The sequence below is a fragment of the Vidua chalybeata genome, chromosome Z (assembly GCF_026979565.1).
Source record: "Vidua chalybeata isolate OUT-0048 chromosome Z, bVidCha1 merged haplotype, whole genome shotgun sequence".
Taxonomy (NCBI): domain Eukaryota; kingdom Metazoa; phylum Chordata; class Aves; order Passeriformes; family Viduidae; genus Vidua; species Vidua chalybeata.
In genome coordinates this window covers 45,818,095-45,835,429 of record NC_071570.1, presented here as the reverse complement: position 1 = coordinate 45,835,429, position 17,335 = coordinate 45,818,095, and the positions used below count along the sequence as shown (strand labels likewise).

General features: G+C 42.5%; 1 protein-coding gene across 5 annotated transcripts in view; it reads right to left on the bottom strand.

Annotated features, from left to right (window-relative positions):
- The window catches only part of TRABD2A (TraB domain containing 2A), a 90,419-nt gene that overhangs the window by 17,336 nt on the left and 55,748 nt on the right, over positions 1 to 17,335 (bottom strand). For 4 of the 5 annotated variants that reach the window (XM_053932762.1, XM_053932767.1, XM_053932763.1 and 1 more), the window contains exons 3-4: positions 10,670 to 10,816; positions 8,331 to 8,505 (exon numbers count right to left, since the gene is read on the bottom strand). In XM_053932762.1, coding sequence (XP_053788737.1) covers positions 8,331 to 8,505; positions 10,670 to 10,816 — 322 coding nt within the window. The remainder of the gene's footprint in view (positions 1 to 8,330; positions 8,506 to 10,669; positions 10,817 to 17,335) is intronic. The other variant, XM_053932766.1, reaches the window with a different exon arrangement.

The following is a 17,335-nucleotide window of genomic DNA, read 5'->3' as shown; positions in this document are numbered from 1 at the left end:
TCCAAGTCCAGAAATGTCCAGATACCAGAAGAGAAACCAAAGGACAAAAAACATGGTAGTCTCACAAATTTAATACTACAGGGAGAAGGAAATGACAAAGATTGAAAGGGATGAGGTGGCACCAGTGATGCTGTAAGTCAACTTAAAGAATCCTTGAATTCACATCAGGTGTAGGAGTATAGGGATGTTGCATTCAAACACTTCTGCAAACTTGCAGGTCAAATCCCATACAAACAGCCTTCATATGCCCTCCTATATTTTTCAGACAGCAGACCTCCAAACAAAATCCTTCCTTTGATTACCTACAAGATGAAATATTAATGAAATACTACTCCATAAACTTAAAAACAAGGTTTTATCCTACTGAGACAATGATAAGTGTTTGTCCACAAAAACATGATTTCCTGGAAATCTGTTATTAGTACAAAGCCTTAGTGGACCATACTTCAGTACTCTTGAACCAAGCAGGAAAGTCTGGTGGGTACAATTATGGAACAGTGGTTTTCTCTATGCTCAAGAAAGTACTTTCCCTAGACATGAAAAGGGTTAAATAAAGTGCCTGAAACTAAAATCCACTCAGGAGGAAAAATATAATCCATTTCTTCAAAAGTGATGTGGTTTGCTAATCAACTCACCCATGTAACTTCTCAGAGTAGTAGATGTTGTGCAAGTAACCTTGTACAACATGGCAAAAATGGTCTTAATACCATTGAAAAGAAGCATGTGGAGTTACAATTTGCATGAGCCAAAATGAAGGCATTTTTCTTGTGAAACATAAGAAGATATTCATCTACCTGTTTCTGTCAAAAATTAGGCCTCTTAAATGTAAGATGTATTTTTTATCACAGGGATTCCCATTTTTCCCCTTGGGTAAAGTGAAACATCCTGACAACCCCCAAAAATTGAAGTTAGAAAAAGCTTTTTCACTGATTATAAAATGGAATTTATGACTAAATTAACACAGAAGAAAAGTTTACATGCCCATATTGCTTGTTTTGTAAAAAAAAAAATTAGTTAAGAGAAACAGTTTGTATGCAGGCATAGCTTAGCTTAGCATAGCTTAGCTTCTGGGTATCCACTTACTGAGAGTTTTCCTTAGGTTATGAGACAAGAAGACCCTTACAGAAGTGCTATGCTAGCAGCCAGCACTATGTTACCAGTAAGGGAAGGAATTACCAGTGTAATATCTGAGCTACACTACTCACAGACACCTCTGCCACTGGACCTGCTCCCATTACACACCACTCCTTCCTTTCCTACAAAAAAGTTACTAAGAACTTGAAATTCCCCTAGCTCAAAACACACATTACATAATGAAAGCTTTCCTACTTTAGCTGCCCAGTAAAGGTAGTAATGGGCAAACCCAGCATTGATAAGAAGACTGTCAGTATCTGAGCAGAAACAGCATAGTAGTTTTGGCCTGGCTGATTTTGACAGCTGCACTAATATATTAGAACAGAGGTTACTGCCTCTAATGGAGAAATGCAAAGCTTTCTTCATTTCAGTGTCAGAGATGTCAGCAGTAGTGCCTTCATGTGAATCCTGGGGCGCTGGATATGGGTCCTGCCTCCACACAACGTTATCTTTCCCCTTCACGGATTGGGTTGTTGTTCTAATAAACCCTGTCATTAGCATTCTGAAGACTCAAAGAGCCTACAAAGGAAAACAGTCTCAAAGCTGCTGGGTTGTATCTGACATTCTCAGATTACAGAAGTCCAGGCACACCTTCAGCCACTCAGCCTTTCCTCCCACCCAAGGAAGTTAAAATGCTGCTGCATTCCAGAGACAGAAGTATGCAGGCAATCAGCAAGCCCTTTGAGCCCAGGGAGAAGTGAGGTGACCCCACAAGACTCATTTAGTCTGTTTTTAAATCTATTTTATCACTACGTTGTCTTCCTGCCCCTCCCACCAGCATTTTTTTGACCTCTTCCAGGTTCCACAAATATTCTCTTTCTCACAGACTTTTCATGAACTTACTCATTAAACATTTCAAATTTTTTACATAAGGCATAGATAAGTCAACATTCCCTGTGCAGCCCATATCCCCAATTCCAGATGTACTGATGGCAGCTTCAAATTTTCCATGATGGATTCTGTATTCCCACCAAATTTCAAGGTGGTATCTCATCTTGCTCTTCTTGTATAATTTTGCATCTAAAGATTCCAGATGGAACAGAAAATGTCAAGAAGTAAGATTGAACAGCTCTACATAGAAATAGCACCACCTAACACATCACTCAGATTCAGCACAATTACACTTGGCCCTGAAATTTTTAAAAGTTTAGTGGTTTTGTGTTTTTTTTTGTTTTGTTTTGTTTCTTTTGTCGTTGTTGTTGTGGGGTTTTGGGGGGGGTTGGTTTGGTGTTTTTTTGTTTGTGTGTTTGTTTTGTTTGTTTGTGGGTTTTTTTTTTCTTTTTATGACATAAGGATTGATGGAAAATGGTTTAGACATGCCTATGTGGCACCTAAGGCTGACACAAAACTGACCTCTCACATCATAAGGATTACCTCAAAACCTAGAGAAGATGAAGGAAGCCATTTGGTGGGCTACAGCAGACTGGGATAACCATTGGTGGTAACACATTCTGTCTGGGAAAAAAACAGTCAGTCCCTGGAGGTTTGACTCCATACAGTCTGACTAATGCCAAATAAACACATTTGTTATTTGCTTTAGTAATTAGAAGAAATGGTAGCTGAAGAAGTTCTCACCAACATCCTTTTTTTGATTTGTCTTAATAGTAGCTTACCAACATCCAATATACTTTAAAGCCTCAGAATGATGTTTCTTTCCAGAGCAAGGAAAAATAGCTCTAAGAGAAAAAGGAATTTTCCAGTGTTCTCAAGATTAAGAGAACCAGCTTCTGAGGTTGTCAAATCAGCCAGCCTCTCTCACTGAAGTCAGTAATTTCTTCCACAGGGATATAAGGTATCTTGGATCCCTCTGTACTTCTTATTCATGAACTGACACTTTGGAGTTTCTCAACTGTTCAAAGAGGCAGGAGAGATTTGAGGGAATTAAACTTGGCTCCTAGAAACCTGGCTTCAGCAGAGGTCTTGTCTGTCAAAATAAAGTCAAGATCTCAAGCCACTAAGTATGCTTCCTCCTACATAATAAAAACCTCAACACTTTTTTTTTTCTCTCTCTCATTCTTCAGCTCCTGCAAGAGAAACCATAAGTAAGCTAAAGGAATAAAATCTAATAAAATGACCATGCTGAAGAAGAATCCATCTAGAATTGAATCTGGTTAGAAACATCAAGGGAAACATGTAATGCCTCTACTGGCATGTCAGCAGTAAACTGTAGACTAGATAAATAATCTAAGCACTGAAGGGGGCAGAAGACCTGATGACAAAGAATGTAGAAAAGGCCAAGTACTAAATGTCTTTGTTACTTTATTTAGTGGTCAAACCAACCTTCAGGAATCTCAGGTTCTTATGACTAGGGGGAAAATCTAGAGCAAAGAAGGTTCACTATGGGTGGAGAAGGAATAGGTTAAGGAACATTCAAATAAACCAACCATGTTCACGTCCCTATAGGATACATCCAGAGAAACTGTATGAGCTTGTTTAACGCCACTAGAGGCCACTCTCAATTACCTTCAGAAGGTCATGGTAAGTAGGGAAGGTCCCTGAGGACTGAAAGAAAGCAAGTATAACTCGTCCTCAAGAAGTGCAGGAAGAAGGATCTGGGGAATTGTAAACTACTCAGCCACACCTCTGTTCCTGGGGGAGGTGGTAGGGCAAATCAGCCTGCAAACTATTTCCAAATGTGTCAGGGATAAGCAAATCTATGGAAGAGGTCAGTATGGATTTATGATGAGGGGAACCTCAGCAAAAGTTCAGCAAATCAAGTTCTGCACCTGGGCAGGAAAAGCTCCAGGCACCATGACAGGCTGAGCACCAGCTGGCAGAAAAAGATGTGGCATCAAGTAGCCTTAAGCCAGCAAGGCAAAGGCAAACCAATGGCTTGTGGCAAAGGCAGCCAATTGCCCCCTGGGCAATGGCCCCCTGGGCACTGAGAAGTGCTGCCACAGATTGAGGTGATTCCTCTTCCTCAGCCCTGGTAACACATATCTGGGTCCATCCAGTGTCTAGCTCTGAGCTTCCTAGTTCAAAAGAGATGAAGACATACTGGAGAAAGAACTGCAAAGATGAGGAAACAATTAGACCACGTGTAATTCTAGGAGAGGCTGAGACTATTCTGCCTGGACGAGAGAAGGCTTGGGGGACATAATTTGCCTGGACAAGAGAAGGCTTGGTGGCCACAATTTATACATAAATACCTCATAGGAGGTTGCAAATTAGAGCAGAACTTTTCCCAGTAGTAATGTGCCATGAAGGGACAGAGGCAATGGACAAAAACTGATATTCAGGAAGTCCCATTTAAACTCTTTAGTGATTAAACACTAAAGAGTTTACCCAGAGAGATTCTGGAGTCTTCATCCTTGCCCATATTCCAGTCCTAGGAAAACTGCTCGCTCTCTATGATCCTGCTCTGAGCAGAGGGATGAATCAGACAATTTCCAGAACTCTCTGTCAGTATCCTCTGGGAAAGTTTAGCCAGCATGCAGCACCCTTGTAAAACTTGGAGAAGTGGTAAAACTCTCCACAGTACAGCAGGACAATACAGTTCTACTGTATCAGTGTGAGAATTACCAGCATTACCTGGCTGGCTGGCTACGGAATTACATGTACCATCACTTATATTGACTTAGCATCCAGATCCTGAATGTGCCACTCCAGAATGCAGTGAAATTAAAAATGCGTACGGAAGGAAGACTTCTGGTGAAAGATTATAGCTGGCTTTGCTTCACAAGTTACACCACTGGCAAAAGGGAGTAGGCCTGACTCGTAACCCTGGTGCTGCCATATGTAAAGGCCTGTCCACAATTAAGATAAATCTTTACTGAATGTAGTGGAATGCTGTTGGCATTGCCAACTCTCTCTTCCATGCTTCCCTCTAATTCCCTCAAAGAGTCTTACTTTGGCTTGAAACTTTCCTTATTTGCACTCTGGCCAGAAGCAAAGTGTTTTGGATCTCTTCAGCAAAATCTGCTGGTATTTAGTTCTCCACTTTGGTGCAAATTACTTCCAAACAAAAATAGTTCCAGAAATGAGCTCTGACTTAGAAGCATTTTTGACCACATATAGAGAGAGTTTGCCTGACTGATTTTTAAAAAGGCATAAAATGTGCTGAATCTAATTATCAAATTGATTATGGCCCAAATTAACACACAAAATTCGATGTAAGAAGTCAACATCTATAGCCATGCAGCTATATCAAGACCTGAAAAGGGAAGAGTCTTCTTTTGCAAAATGTATTACACATCTCTAAATCTCATCAATCCAGTTAGAATATAAAATAAATCAGTATTTTCTGATTTTCCTCCATTTAAAATAAAAATACCAAGAGTAGTTTAAATAACAAGAGAAGGTATATGTAATCAATCCCACAGTCACCCACAAACCATGATCTTGCTTGATAAATTGATGACAAAAGTTGTTTTTTCAATGGTGTTTCATTAATTGAAAGATTGAATTTTCCTTACAAAAAAGCCTAGCTGTTTTAAAAATAAATTTAAAGAAATCTGTAAAGAAAATAACTGAAAGTCTTCTCTCCCCTTCTAATTGGGAGACCCTTAGATATCCTACTACCATTTTAATACAACCTTGTTCTGCAGTTTATAAGCTACTGCTAGAATATCCTTTCTTCACAGGTGGTAGAAGAGGGCAAACCACCACACAGTCATGATTTATTTCCATTCCTATAGCCTTTTTTTTTGCTTCTCTTTTCCTACTGCTCATTCTAACCTGCCTTGTATGAGCACTCTCCTGAAACCTTTTCTCAGTAATTAACAGCAGTACAATTCCAAGCAATGCTTAAAACTGATCACAAGATATTTGTTCATCTTCACTGCTTGCTGGCATGAAAGTAACTCTTCCACATAATTATTTATCACATACAACAATCTGCATAAACGAACAGCTGAATTAGCTTGCTGGAAAACAATGAAAGACTGCATTCATAATTGCAATATGCACTCAGGAAACCTCAGAAATCTGTAAAAATTGATCTGTTTTCTGCAATATATCCTGTGATGCTACTTCTTGTTTAGATGCTTAATAAGAAACAAATGAAACAAACAAAACAAATAAAAGAACAAAAACCCACCAAAAAACCTCATGCAGTCAAATAAGGGTGTAATCAAGAATTGTGCTGCTAAATGTGGGAGGCTGGCACTATCCTTTGAACAGAACTATTTGGAAGAGGAGATGAGAACAGAGTACAGACTGATATCAAAGCCAGAGAGTAATTAGAGACAATTTCAAAATCAGTCCAAAGTCCCCAGAGAAGACAGGAAAACTGTCTGGCTTCAAAAGTATGATGGAAAAGCATGAGAAGAGCACACCGGGTGCTTGGAGATCAAGCCATGTACACATAAGCCAAAGATCAAGGATGTTCATTTAGGCACAAGGCTCCCGGGAGTGCTGCAGTTTAGAAATGTTAGCAATCAAGACACAGAAAAGAGGGAACGGGAAAATAAAAGGAAAAAGAAAAGCAAGATTCCAGTAAACCTGGGAAAGGATTTTACTACTGTCATGAAAGCTGAGAACAAGAAAGCTGAGAAATTAAGAAGGACAGGGATCTGTCCTGGTTCTGCAGTGCTTCTGGGCTCTGGGGCAGTGCTGTGCACACCCATGACAATTAAGACAGTCTGGGGCAGAAGGACAGGAAAGAAATAAATTGATGGGAGAGGAAACAAATGACACAAAACCATCTAAAGACATGTGATTTGCAGCTGCTAGGATTCAGCGTGTGTGCAAGGAGGGGAAGAAGCTCTCTCCTCTGAAAGGATCTTGCTCTTGGGACATGTCAGAGCAACACATATATCTGCTTATGTGGGCTGCTCGTTACTGAAGCTGTGATGCAGTAACCAAAGCCCAAATATCTGGCCTCCTGGCAGAACAGTAGCTACCTGCAACAGAAGCAACATGGACTTGGGCCTGGTGCATGTTTTTGTCAGAAACATGAGTGCAGCAGGTCCAAATGTGATCAGAACTTCAGCAGTGGAGTGCAGCAACGCCCTGGTCTTAGCCTACAGAAAGACATGACCAGAATGTAGACAACTGGGGCCTGCTTCATTGTTCTTTGTGACAGCAAGTTGCATGAGCAGAGATACTGCAGGAAGACTGCATGTTACAATCTTCACACACATTTGAACAAACATAGTCAGCCACCTTTCCTGACATCCCGGTTCTCACACATTTGGCCCTTGTTATGCTAAATTTGTAACCACAATTCCCTGTTGCAAGTACAGAAATTCTCACACACTCTGAATACAAATGCTTTTAGTGCTTAAGTAAGTATTTTCCTTGCGTTGTCTGGATCTTTCATCCTCACTAAAGCAGTATGGACTGAGACTGGAAAACTACACATGGATGCTGACACTAGTCTCAGTTTTCCCCCTTTCCCAAAGGTCATATGGCTCATGGTGGAAGGGATGTGATATTTCTCTGGGAATTAGCACCTATCTTTTTTAATGCTGATCCTAACTTCTTCCATTCCCTGGAGATAGAATAAAGAATGGGAGTCATGGCAAAATAATCGTTTTCATACCCTTCACCTAGCCCTAGTCTGAAGTGTAGATGATAACCTCATTGAGTTGGATGTACTGCTGGATGTGCCTGTAGAGTCCTGCTGACTGCTAAGAGACAGAAAATTAAGTAGGTTTTCCCCAACTGAGCCCACTGTGCTGCTCCAAAATAGTAGCAGATACAACTTCTTTGTGGAAGCGCAGTGAAAGAGGTGCAGGAAAAAGAGAAAAGAGAAATTGTGCCTTTCCCCTTGCATTAATTGAGTCCCTTAGATTCACACAATTTGGCATATTCTTCTTTTGAACATGTCCTTGAAAGGTTATTCAAGCACTGGTACAGCCTCAGATGTGCTGCCTTTCATCTCACCTCCCTTTTGCTCCTATCCTCTTGCTTTGGTTGCCCAGACAATAAACATGTGTGTATGTCTATGATCTGGTCCTCCTGTGCATGCACTGCAGTTGACTCAGTATCTTTGCCTCTGCATACTACAAATATGTCTGTAATTAACAGACATTGCAGTAAGCACATGCACTGTGAGCTCTTTGCACACTGAAGAAAAAACAGTCTCCTACACTGAAAAGGTTTTCCTACTAGGGTGCAACTATCGGGGAAAAGTTGAGTTCCGTGTCCACTACAGTAAAAATACTGACCCCTCTTTAAACTGAGGCAAGCATTTGCAAAATGCTTCTAAACGACATGGGAAGGATGAGTTCAAGTTGAATGGCATCACATACCAGCTCCAAATGCAAAGAAGAAACTCTTCTCTGGGTGTTCTTCCAGCAGGTCCTTCACCCTCCTGCCCATTCGCTCATTTCGTTTGTAGATGAGCTCCTGCCGGAAGTAGCTGTCTATTTCTTGGGCAGTAATGCGTTCATGGGCTGGAAGTGTAGCATTAATGAAATTTGGGACCTAAGGTAGAAAAAAAAAGTCTTCATGAAAGGGGAATTTGTTTCACAGGCAGCCATTATGAGCAGGCATTTTTGTTCCACACAGAGTGTAGCAACTGCCTCATCCCTTAAGGCACAGCCAGTAGGACAAAACCCAAAGCAAGCTAAAAAAAAACTTAGCAAACTTCTAATGATGCATGGTGCTTAATTTCTCTCAATACACCATTTCATAAGCTAGCCAGATAGATTTTTTTTTTATTCAAAGTCAACAAATACTATCATTTTGCCACATTGAAGATCCTAAATCCTGATTACTCAGTTGAAGAAAGCTTTGCCCCTAACTGCTTTTAGCTACATACCTCTTTCTTAAACTGCCATAGGTATGACATAACTGTAATGATAATTATGCTCTTCTAAGAGAATTTGACTGGTATCAGAGCCTCAGGCTGCCAAAGAATAACTGTGCAATTTGAAGTAGTTAAAAAAAAATCTCTAAACTTTAAGAGGGTCAGATTTTCTCAATAAAGAACGTGCTACCACCTCCAGTTGCTCTGTCCTGATGGTATCTTTTAAAATGCTGGCTTCCCCTCCTGGGGCCCCCAAGGACAGCTGTGGCTGCACGCTACCCTGACCTCTTGCCAGTGGAGAGAAAATGTGGGTCTGCAACTGTTGCAGCAATCCTTCTTGACAAGTAGCTTTACACATTCAGTCATGGGGATGGTTAACTAAAGGGCCTGCAAGCAGTGATTTCTGGAGAGCAGAGCCACTAATAAGCCAGGTGCTTTCCCTTGCAAGGCTGCAGCAGATGCAGAGACTTTGGAGCCCCCAGAGAGACTATTACAGAATCTTTTCAAAGGGTAGCTAGCCCACAGGTAGTCATCTACTGGGCAAGCATAGAGTTGAATACAACCTACTGAGAAGTTCTACTTAAAGCATAAACTGACAGTGCGGCAAACTATCAGTATTCAGCTCTGCTCCCGAGGAGAGTGCCCGGAGGTGGAGCCCTCATATTAAATAAAGGACAGTTTTTCCCTTGGCAACATGCCTGTCTCATAGAGCTGCTCTCTCCAAGGACCTAGGGGCAATGTCTGCAGTCTGTAACATCTCCACAGGATAGTGATGCAGCGTCTGCATCCTCTTAAAATGCTGATATCCCCTGAGAAATCCTTTGAAACCTATGCATGGAGTGCACGGTGTAAAAGCTAGGCAGTATTGATGACCAGCTGCCTTCACCTGCAGGAGGGTGGGTGTGTGGGACAGAAAGACAGCAGCACACACACAAAGCTTGGCACCAGAGAAACAGGAGTTAGTATGACCGTAGCTCTGCAGCTCTGTACCCTATGTTTCAAAAGGTCATAGCAAAATGGTTATTCAGCACAGAAAGATCAGTTATCAACACTTATTCAGCACTCTAAGGATGGAGCCTGTGTTTTCACTGATGTGCACAAATTGCCAGGCAATACCTCACAAATAAGATCAGAGAAGCCTGATGTCCCAGCCTGAGGTTAGTTAATCTAACAGCCCAAACAGGCCAAATTGGTCCCTGCTGGGCATTTTCTCATGGTTTAAAGATCACTGTTACATTCCATTGTGCTGCTTAGGAAACCATTTCCATAAACCCAAGTCTGTGAGGTCTCAGACGGTCTCTTTTCCTTCACATTCAGTCTAAATACATCTTTTCTTTGTTTCACTCCATTTCTCTTCTTTGGGCCATATCCACAGCACACAATCAAACTAATAGGGGACATTAAAAAGCTTGTAACTCGCCCAGCCTTACAAAAGCGTCCAAATCACAAGTGCATTTCTCTGTTCCTATTCACGCAAGAGAGCCTGATGTTGCTTTCTGCTGGCTTTAGGTTTGCTCATACCTAAGCTAGCGTAATTCCACAGGATCCTTAAGAAAGTAAATTATTAACTCATAGAGCTTTGATGTTAAAGCAAACAAGGCACTCATCCAAAAGGGAAACCCAGGTGCACCTTCACTGCTTGGGTGCAAGAAAGGGGTTGAGGTGGTGCTGATTCCTGGAACAGAAGGCTCAGGAAAACAGATATACCAGGGATCAAGCCACATGCCTCTGGCCCTCACCCAGAAAGGGCCTGCCTGAGGAGAGATGAGCACACGTGTTACAGGGGTTAGCACTACAGGGAGATGTGTGTAGTACAAGGGCTGCAGTGGCAAGACTCACTTGAGAAGTGTCATGATTGAAGATGATGGAGCTGAGGTCCCCACAGTTGTAATGCTTGATAAGGTCTTCTGTCGTATAGGGGATCTGGAAACTCCCTGCTCGGAGGCTCTCCTGCTGCAAGAGAGTCTGATTCAAAGCAAAGACCACCTGAGGGAGGGGGAGAAGGGAGGAAAACACAGAGTTCCTGGTAAGTTCTCTTTTCATCCCATGAGAAGGTCCCAGATGCAATGCCACTGACTGAAGGCTCTCTGAAGCTGCTCCTGCTCTGAGTCTGCCAGTCTAGACATCACTACCCCATGCCTCCTACAGCTCCACAGGTACTCACACCTTGGATCCACGCTACTCAGAGAGCATGGACTGACTCACCACATTTAACTCAATGGGGTTTTGCCTGTGACTTGATTAATATAGATGATACAAAGGGGCAGGCTGAAGCAGGGGCAGTCTTGTTCCCTTAGCTGACAGTTTGCCTGACCACCAACAGAGCCCCAGGGCCTTACAGGCTCCTAACCCCATAGCTCCTCAGCCACCTACCTAAATTAAGCATGGCTTCTCCTTCCCTTCCTTCTCCTTCCCTTCCTTCTTCATCTGCAAGAATAGTCACAGCCTGTTGTGTGTCTCCTCTCAGACACATCTATTTCAGGCAGGAATGGCTCTCTCAAGGAGGCCAGGGAAGAGTGGTGGCTGGTGGGGGGCACAGGTAACTGCTCTCACTGCAGCTGCTCAGCACTCAGTCTCTCCCAGCTGACTGCCTCCACAGGCAGGGTGCTGACAGCATTCCTTCCTCCTCAGCCTTCTCCTGGGAATGCAAACATTCCCATCCCCTTTGCCTTAAGGAAAACTATCTGGCTGCCACAGCTCCTACCCCCAGGGACCTCTCTGCTGCCCATAAAGAGAGAAGACCAGAGAAGATTGCCCTCCAGATGTGGGTGCCTCCCCACCTCCAGCACAGCAGGGCTCTCTCAAGGTGGTGGCCTCAGGGCCTGACCCAGACACTGGCTGCTGATCCAGCTGCCCCCTGCCTTGGACGCTCCACACCCCATGAGCATGGCAGCCACTTAAAAGGGACAAGAGAGCACTTTGGACTGACAGGTGTCTCTGAAGCCAAACAGATGCAGAATCTCTGTACCCCTAGCCACGGCAGACAGCAGCCACCAAGCTCCATAAAGGCAGGAAGCCAAGGAAGGACTTGGGGTGGAAACTCCCCAGGCTGAACATGGAATGCCTGTGGGCACCTTTAGTGAGGCATGGAGCTGCATACTACCATGTGCTGGGACCAATCCTCTGTCACCACCTGGCAAGTAAAACACTACCATTTCTTTTGAGCCCATCTTGTCATGCTTACACTCATGCTCCCACTGGTTTTCACACCAAAATTGGACAACTGTAATAAGCTTTCTGACTACCTATTGGTTTATTATTTTTATTTTTAAAGGAAGCTCAGATATACTGCTTTGAATTTTTTCAAAAATTACGCATGAGAGTGTTGCTTTGTAAGCTCTGGTTACTCTCTGTGTAATTAACTCCTCCTGGACATTTGCCTCAAACATCATCAAAGGCAGTCTAGAACTGAAAGTATTTGCCAACACTATGAAACTCACACATGAGTAAGCATACTCAATGTACTGAGACTATGTGAACCAAATTTTGGGATTACAGAGCAGATGTGGAAACAAACAGGTGCAACTTCCCATCTGTCAGAATTTGCACATAAACGTGCAAATTCCATCAGACTTGAAATCATGCTGTCCCTACTACAGCTATACTTACCTCTTTGGATACAAATCACTGTGTATGTAACCCAATATGAAAGCACATAAGGTAGCATTAATTCTGGGAGGGTCAATAGCAACATTCACTCACATCTCATGTTTGTAAAAAAGGAAAGAATTCACTTTGTTGGTACAAACTGCACTCAACTAAAATAACAACTCCATGTGGACACTCAGGCAAGTTACATCAAACTAAGCAGTGGCTATCTTGCAAAGGACCTCTGTTAGATTTTAAAGTAAATTGAACAAAACCAAATTGAAACCATTTTACGTCTGAACAAAGGTTTGCATGCAGGCTGGGATCTATCATACTCCAAAGTCATCATTTTCCATCTGTTTGGCTTCAGAGAACTCTTAGTGGATGCTTATGACCAGACAACATTCACTGAGAGACAAGCCAAATCCATCCTGAAAATATGGGACTTCTACAGCTATGACTGATTGGCCATGCCAGGAAAATGTCATATGTACAATCAGTCCAGTCAAAAGCACTTCCATGAGAATGGCCTATTTTTAAGCTATTGGACACCTCCTGGTTGATTATTTACCATTAAAGCAGTATGTCCTTTTCCAGACTTCGAAACAATGACCAGCCAGTCCCTGTCCAGACAGCAGTCAGGAAATGCAACAGCCTCCTGAGCTGGTCAGGTAGCACTGCTTCAATGTAGACCAAGCACATCAAAGAGGCTTTGCAATCTTTACTGTTTGATTTTCATCCAAACACAAACCAGTAGAGGGTAACTGGCTTCTTGGGAGAAAACACCAGCCTGCTGGGTGAGACGTGAGAAAAAAAAAGAATCTTCCTCTCTATGCTGTACCCCTGCAGCCTGTACTCCTGCTGTCACTTGTTCTGCATGCTACCCTCAGGTCCATACAGATCTCTTCCCTCCTGCCTTGCAAAGTGCTTCAGGTGAAATATATTCAGTCTTGCCTCCAGACAGACTGGGCCTGCACTGCAGCAGCCAGGCCAAGCCATATAGGCATCTTCCTTCCTGTGAGCACACAGTAAGCTGCAAAGAGCTACATAAATCTGCCCCAAAAGCACAGCATAAATTTTCAATTATGACCTACAGTTAAGGAGGATCACTGCACACATTTCATAGGAACAGAGGCAACTCACCCCCTCTTCCTCCATATCTCTAAACTTACTGCTGACATGACAAAAAACTGCCCCAGTGAGGCAGCTTTGGCAGCTCTATGGCCTTTGCTAAGAGTACATCTTTCTGGTTGGAAGTGTGAGAGTTGATACTGGACATATGAGGAAATTTCAGGATGGCAGCAGCTGAAGGGCTTGCCTGCCCAAATGGGAAAGCACGAAAGACCTTTTACAATGAGGTTGTTCATTTTCATCTCAAAGAACAAAGCGTCCCAGCTCAAGACTCCTGCATGCCATCCTAACCACAACTGCCTGGGGACAGAGCATCCAGCAGCCTGCCTTGGACTCCATGGCCATATTGGTGGTTTGTGTAGCAATGTGTCGACTGCTTTTCTTTGTCATGGAGGACTACCGCTGTTCCCTGACAGCTCAGACTTCCCCACACACAACGTCTGTCCCCACTCAGATCGAGACCTGCATCCTATCACTATACATAGTACATGAGGGGGAGTCACACAAGAATCACCTGAAGTTCCCGACATAGAGAGTGGGCTTCCACATTGGTGCTGTGAAGGACAGAGGTAGTCCTCGCTCTTTTGAGGACAGAGCAGCAGGTCAAGTCCTTCTGCACCAGGAGCAAGAAAAGTCAAGATAAAACAAAGAGGCAGAAATCAAGAGAGCATCAATGTCCTTGACAATTAGCCCTCCCTAATGAGTTACAGTAATTCATGCATCAGGCTTTGCACAGCTGGAGTACTGGAAATTCTGGAAATTCTGTTGTAAAAAATACCCTCCACATCTGCTGGTCTGAACAGAACAGTGGCATCTGCTGGAGGGGGGATGATGGCACACCTACTGAACAACTACATAACATTACAATTTGCCATCAGCATGAGCGTACAGCCTCTCAAAGCAATGTGATAGTTCCTCTCAATTTCTCTATCACTCCTACCTTCTTGGGGGAATTCAAACTCCTCAGCCAAAAGAGAAGGGGATGTGGGAGTAAAGGGGTAGGATCTATTTGTGATATCAGAGGTTGCTTAAAGCTCTGCCCTGGTGAAAAGGTTATCTTCAGTAAATAGTAATGGATAAACATTGTCAGGGTCTCAAAAAAAGGTAAGATTCCTGAACCTACTGTTCTTAAAGGATTTAATTTACTGAAATGGGTCTTGCTCAGAAGTTGATAACTCATTATCTGTCATTATTTCTCAAAGAAAACATCAGACTAGGTGCAAAGTGATGCTTAAAAAAGACCACAGACATCAAACTCTGCAAACTGGATCTCAGTCTTGTTTACCACATGTGAAAAACCGAAGAAAGTCAACAGAGCAGAAGCAGAGACCACATCAGCAGTTGGTCTGAAATTGCTATATTTGCTAGGCACAAATATTGCTTGCCTTCCAAAATCCTCATTCGATCCTGCAGTCCTTTCCTAGCAATTCTGAGCAGTTAAGAAAACAGCAAATATGGAAAGGTTAAAAAGAAATTTTCGATTTTTCTTAGAAATGAAACCTAAGAATTTGGGTAGATCTGAGCTCCTCCAGCAGGTGGTACAGGAAGTATGTATCTCTCTTGCAGGTATCTCTTGCATTACACTATTTTATTATTTCCAAGATCTTTTATGTGTCCAGATTTCCAGATCTTTCCTGAATCCACAGGAATCACTCTACATTCATCCTCCTTGCAAGACTATTCTTCCTCATGTCACACACCCCCTCCACCAACTCCATCCTACTCTGCTCCATTAAGTGTATTCATACTAGCATCAAAGCATCTTCTGAAAAGATGTATTTGGAGAACAAAAGTAACAAGTTTATTAGAAAGGGATTTTTTATCTCCCACATGCCATTTTCACTGGGATTTCTGTTTTCCCCCAACCCTCTCCCTTTCTGTACTGTGGAAAAATCGATTAAGCTCTCCAGTATACATATTGCTGCAAACCTCATTCTCCTCCTGGAGATTTGCTCAGCTGTCAGGAGACACTTGTCCCCTTTGCTAACATTGTTGGAGTGGCCTGCTAGGCTAAGGGGGTGGGGAAATGGGAGTTAGAGCCTGGCAGATGCCTTTTTTGTCAAAGACAAAAGACCCCCTGCCATCCTCTCCACTTTTAAGTACTTTCATCCACATTGGATCAAAGTGCTATTCTGCATATGAAAGGAACCTGGCATTATTCGCCTCAAATTAGCCTATCGCCACCCCCTGCTAGCCTCCAAGTCTTCCCAACAAAAGCGCTCACATCTGTTCCATCATTTGCCTCATCTTCGGGGGGTTTTTTTTCTTTCTGCTCCCAGTTTTTGAGGGCCATTCAGCCCCTTAAATTATAGTCTGGGGAGCATCTTCCTTGCTCTGGGATCGCTCAGCCAGACAATTTGCTTTTAATTGTCTTAAGGAATCATGGGCTGCTTTTGGGTCCTTCTCAGAGACAAACTGCATCCATTACAGCTTCCATTCAGCCTCCTCAGCTAATTCTTTCCCTTTTTCTCCTCCTTCTCAAAAGCATGTTTCTCTCCTAACTCTTCACCTGGAGGAGACTATTGCTTCTCTGTGCCAATGAACACTATTGCGCCAAATCAAAGCAGGCCTTAAATCAAAAGCATCATGACTATCAAAGTCAAAAACCCTCCTTTGACATGGTAATGATCCAGGAGGCCAAGTGATGAGAAGAAAGCAGGATTTCTTGCTCCAGTGTGATGCAGCTCCTTAGAAGTCTGGTGAGTCTTCTACAGAAAGTTGGGACTGGCAACTACTTCTGTGAGAAAGACTGGATTGAAGCCATTAGCAGTGACAGGTTGTATGAGGGACCTGCCCAGCAGACAAGAGACGAACAGTAGAAGTCAATGAAATAAAAGGAAAGGGAAACAACTTTAGGTTACTTATGAGTTACACATTTCCTATAGGCTTTGTTTTATTTATATTTGGGTTTTTTTCTCAAAGCCAGCATTGCAAGTAGAGGAAGCACGTTTTCTGTAACAGGATCATCTAAGTCACTTAGATGACATCCAGTTTGCCTCAAGTCAGACAAAAAAATGCTGACACAGGTAAAGGCAGTGAAGGATTTTATCTGTCTCTGCTGAGAATAAACTCACACTAACACATCTTATGCCAAATTTTTGCAGTGTTACCAGGACCAAACAGAAGACACTGAAAGTTTTAAGTTGTTATCTGGAATTTAAATAGGAATACAAAACCTATAGCTCCTTTTTCAACTAGGAGCTGTAAAAAATAAGGCTTTAAAAGCAATTTTTCATTCTTTTCTTATTGAAGAAGGATGGTTGATAATGCTGAACCAAAGGAACCCTACTTACAGCACTGCAGGAAATGCTGTTCCCTCGCGGGAACTTGCTCCCATCATTCTATAGGGTTAATTATGTGACTATGAACCTGCAGCTGCACTCATTCCTTCCTGTCCTGCAGGAATCTCCCAAGCTTTCACAAAGTGCATTCTTCGTATAGTATAGAAAATCCTTGAATTGGTGATCCATATTTGCACATTACTGGAGAAGGATTAAACTTTTTTTTTAATTCCATCTTTGTTAAATATTTTGTAGATGTTAGCTAAGATTCTTTCTAAAACTTTCACATATCAAATCTCCATCAGATACATTTTTACTTAAAGAAACAGAACTAGGAACTAGCCCTTTGTCTAATTTCAGGTCTCTGCAGTCCTGAAGCAAAGTTGAAGGCAAAAAAAAAATCTCCCTCTATTTTCAACTACTACACTTAGAATTCCTACCTGTCTCCTACTCAGCATTTCTTCAGTTAGCAATGTCCAGCTTCAAAATCATTGGGAACAATGAT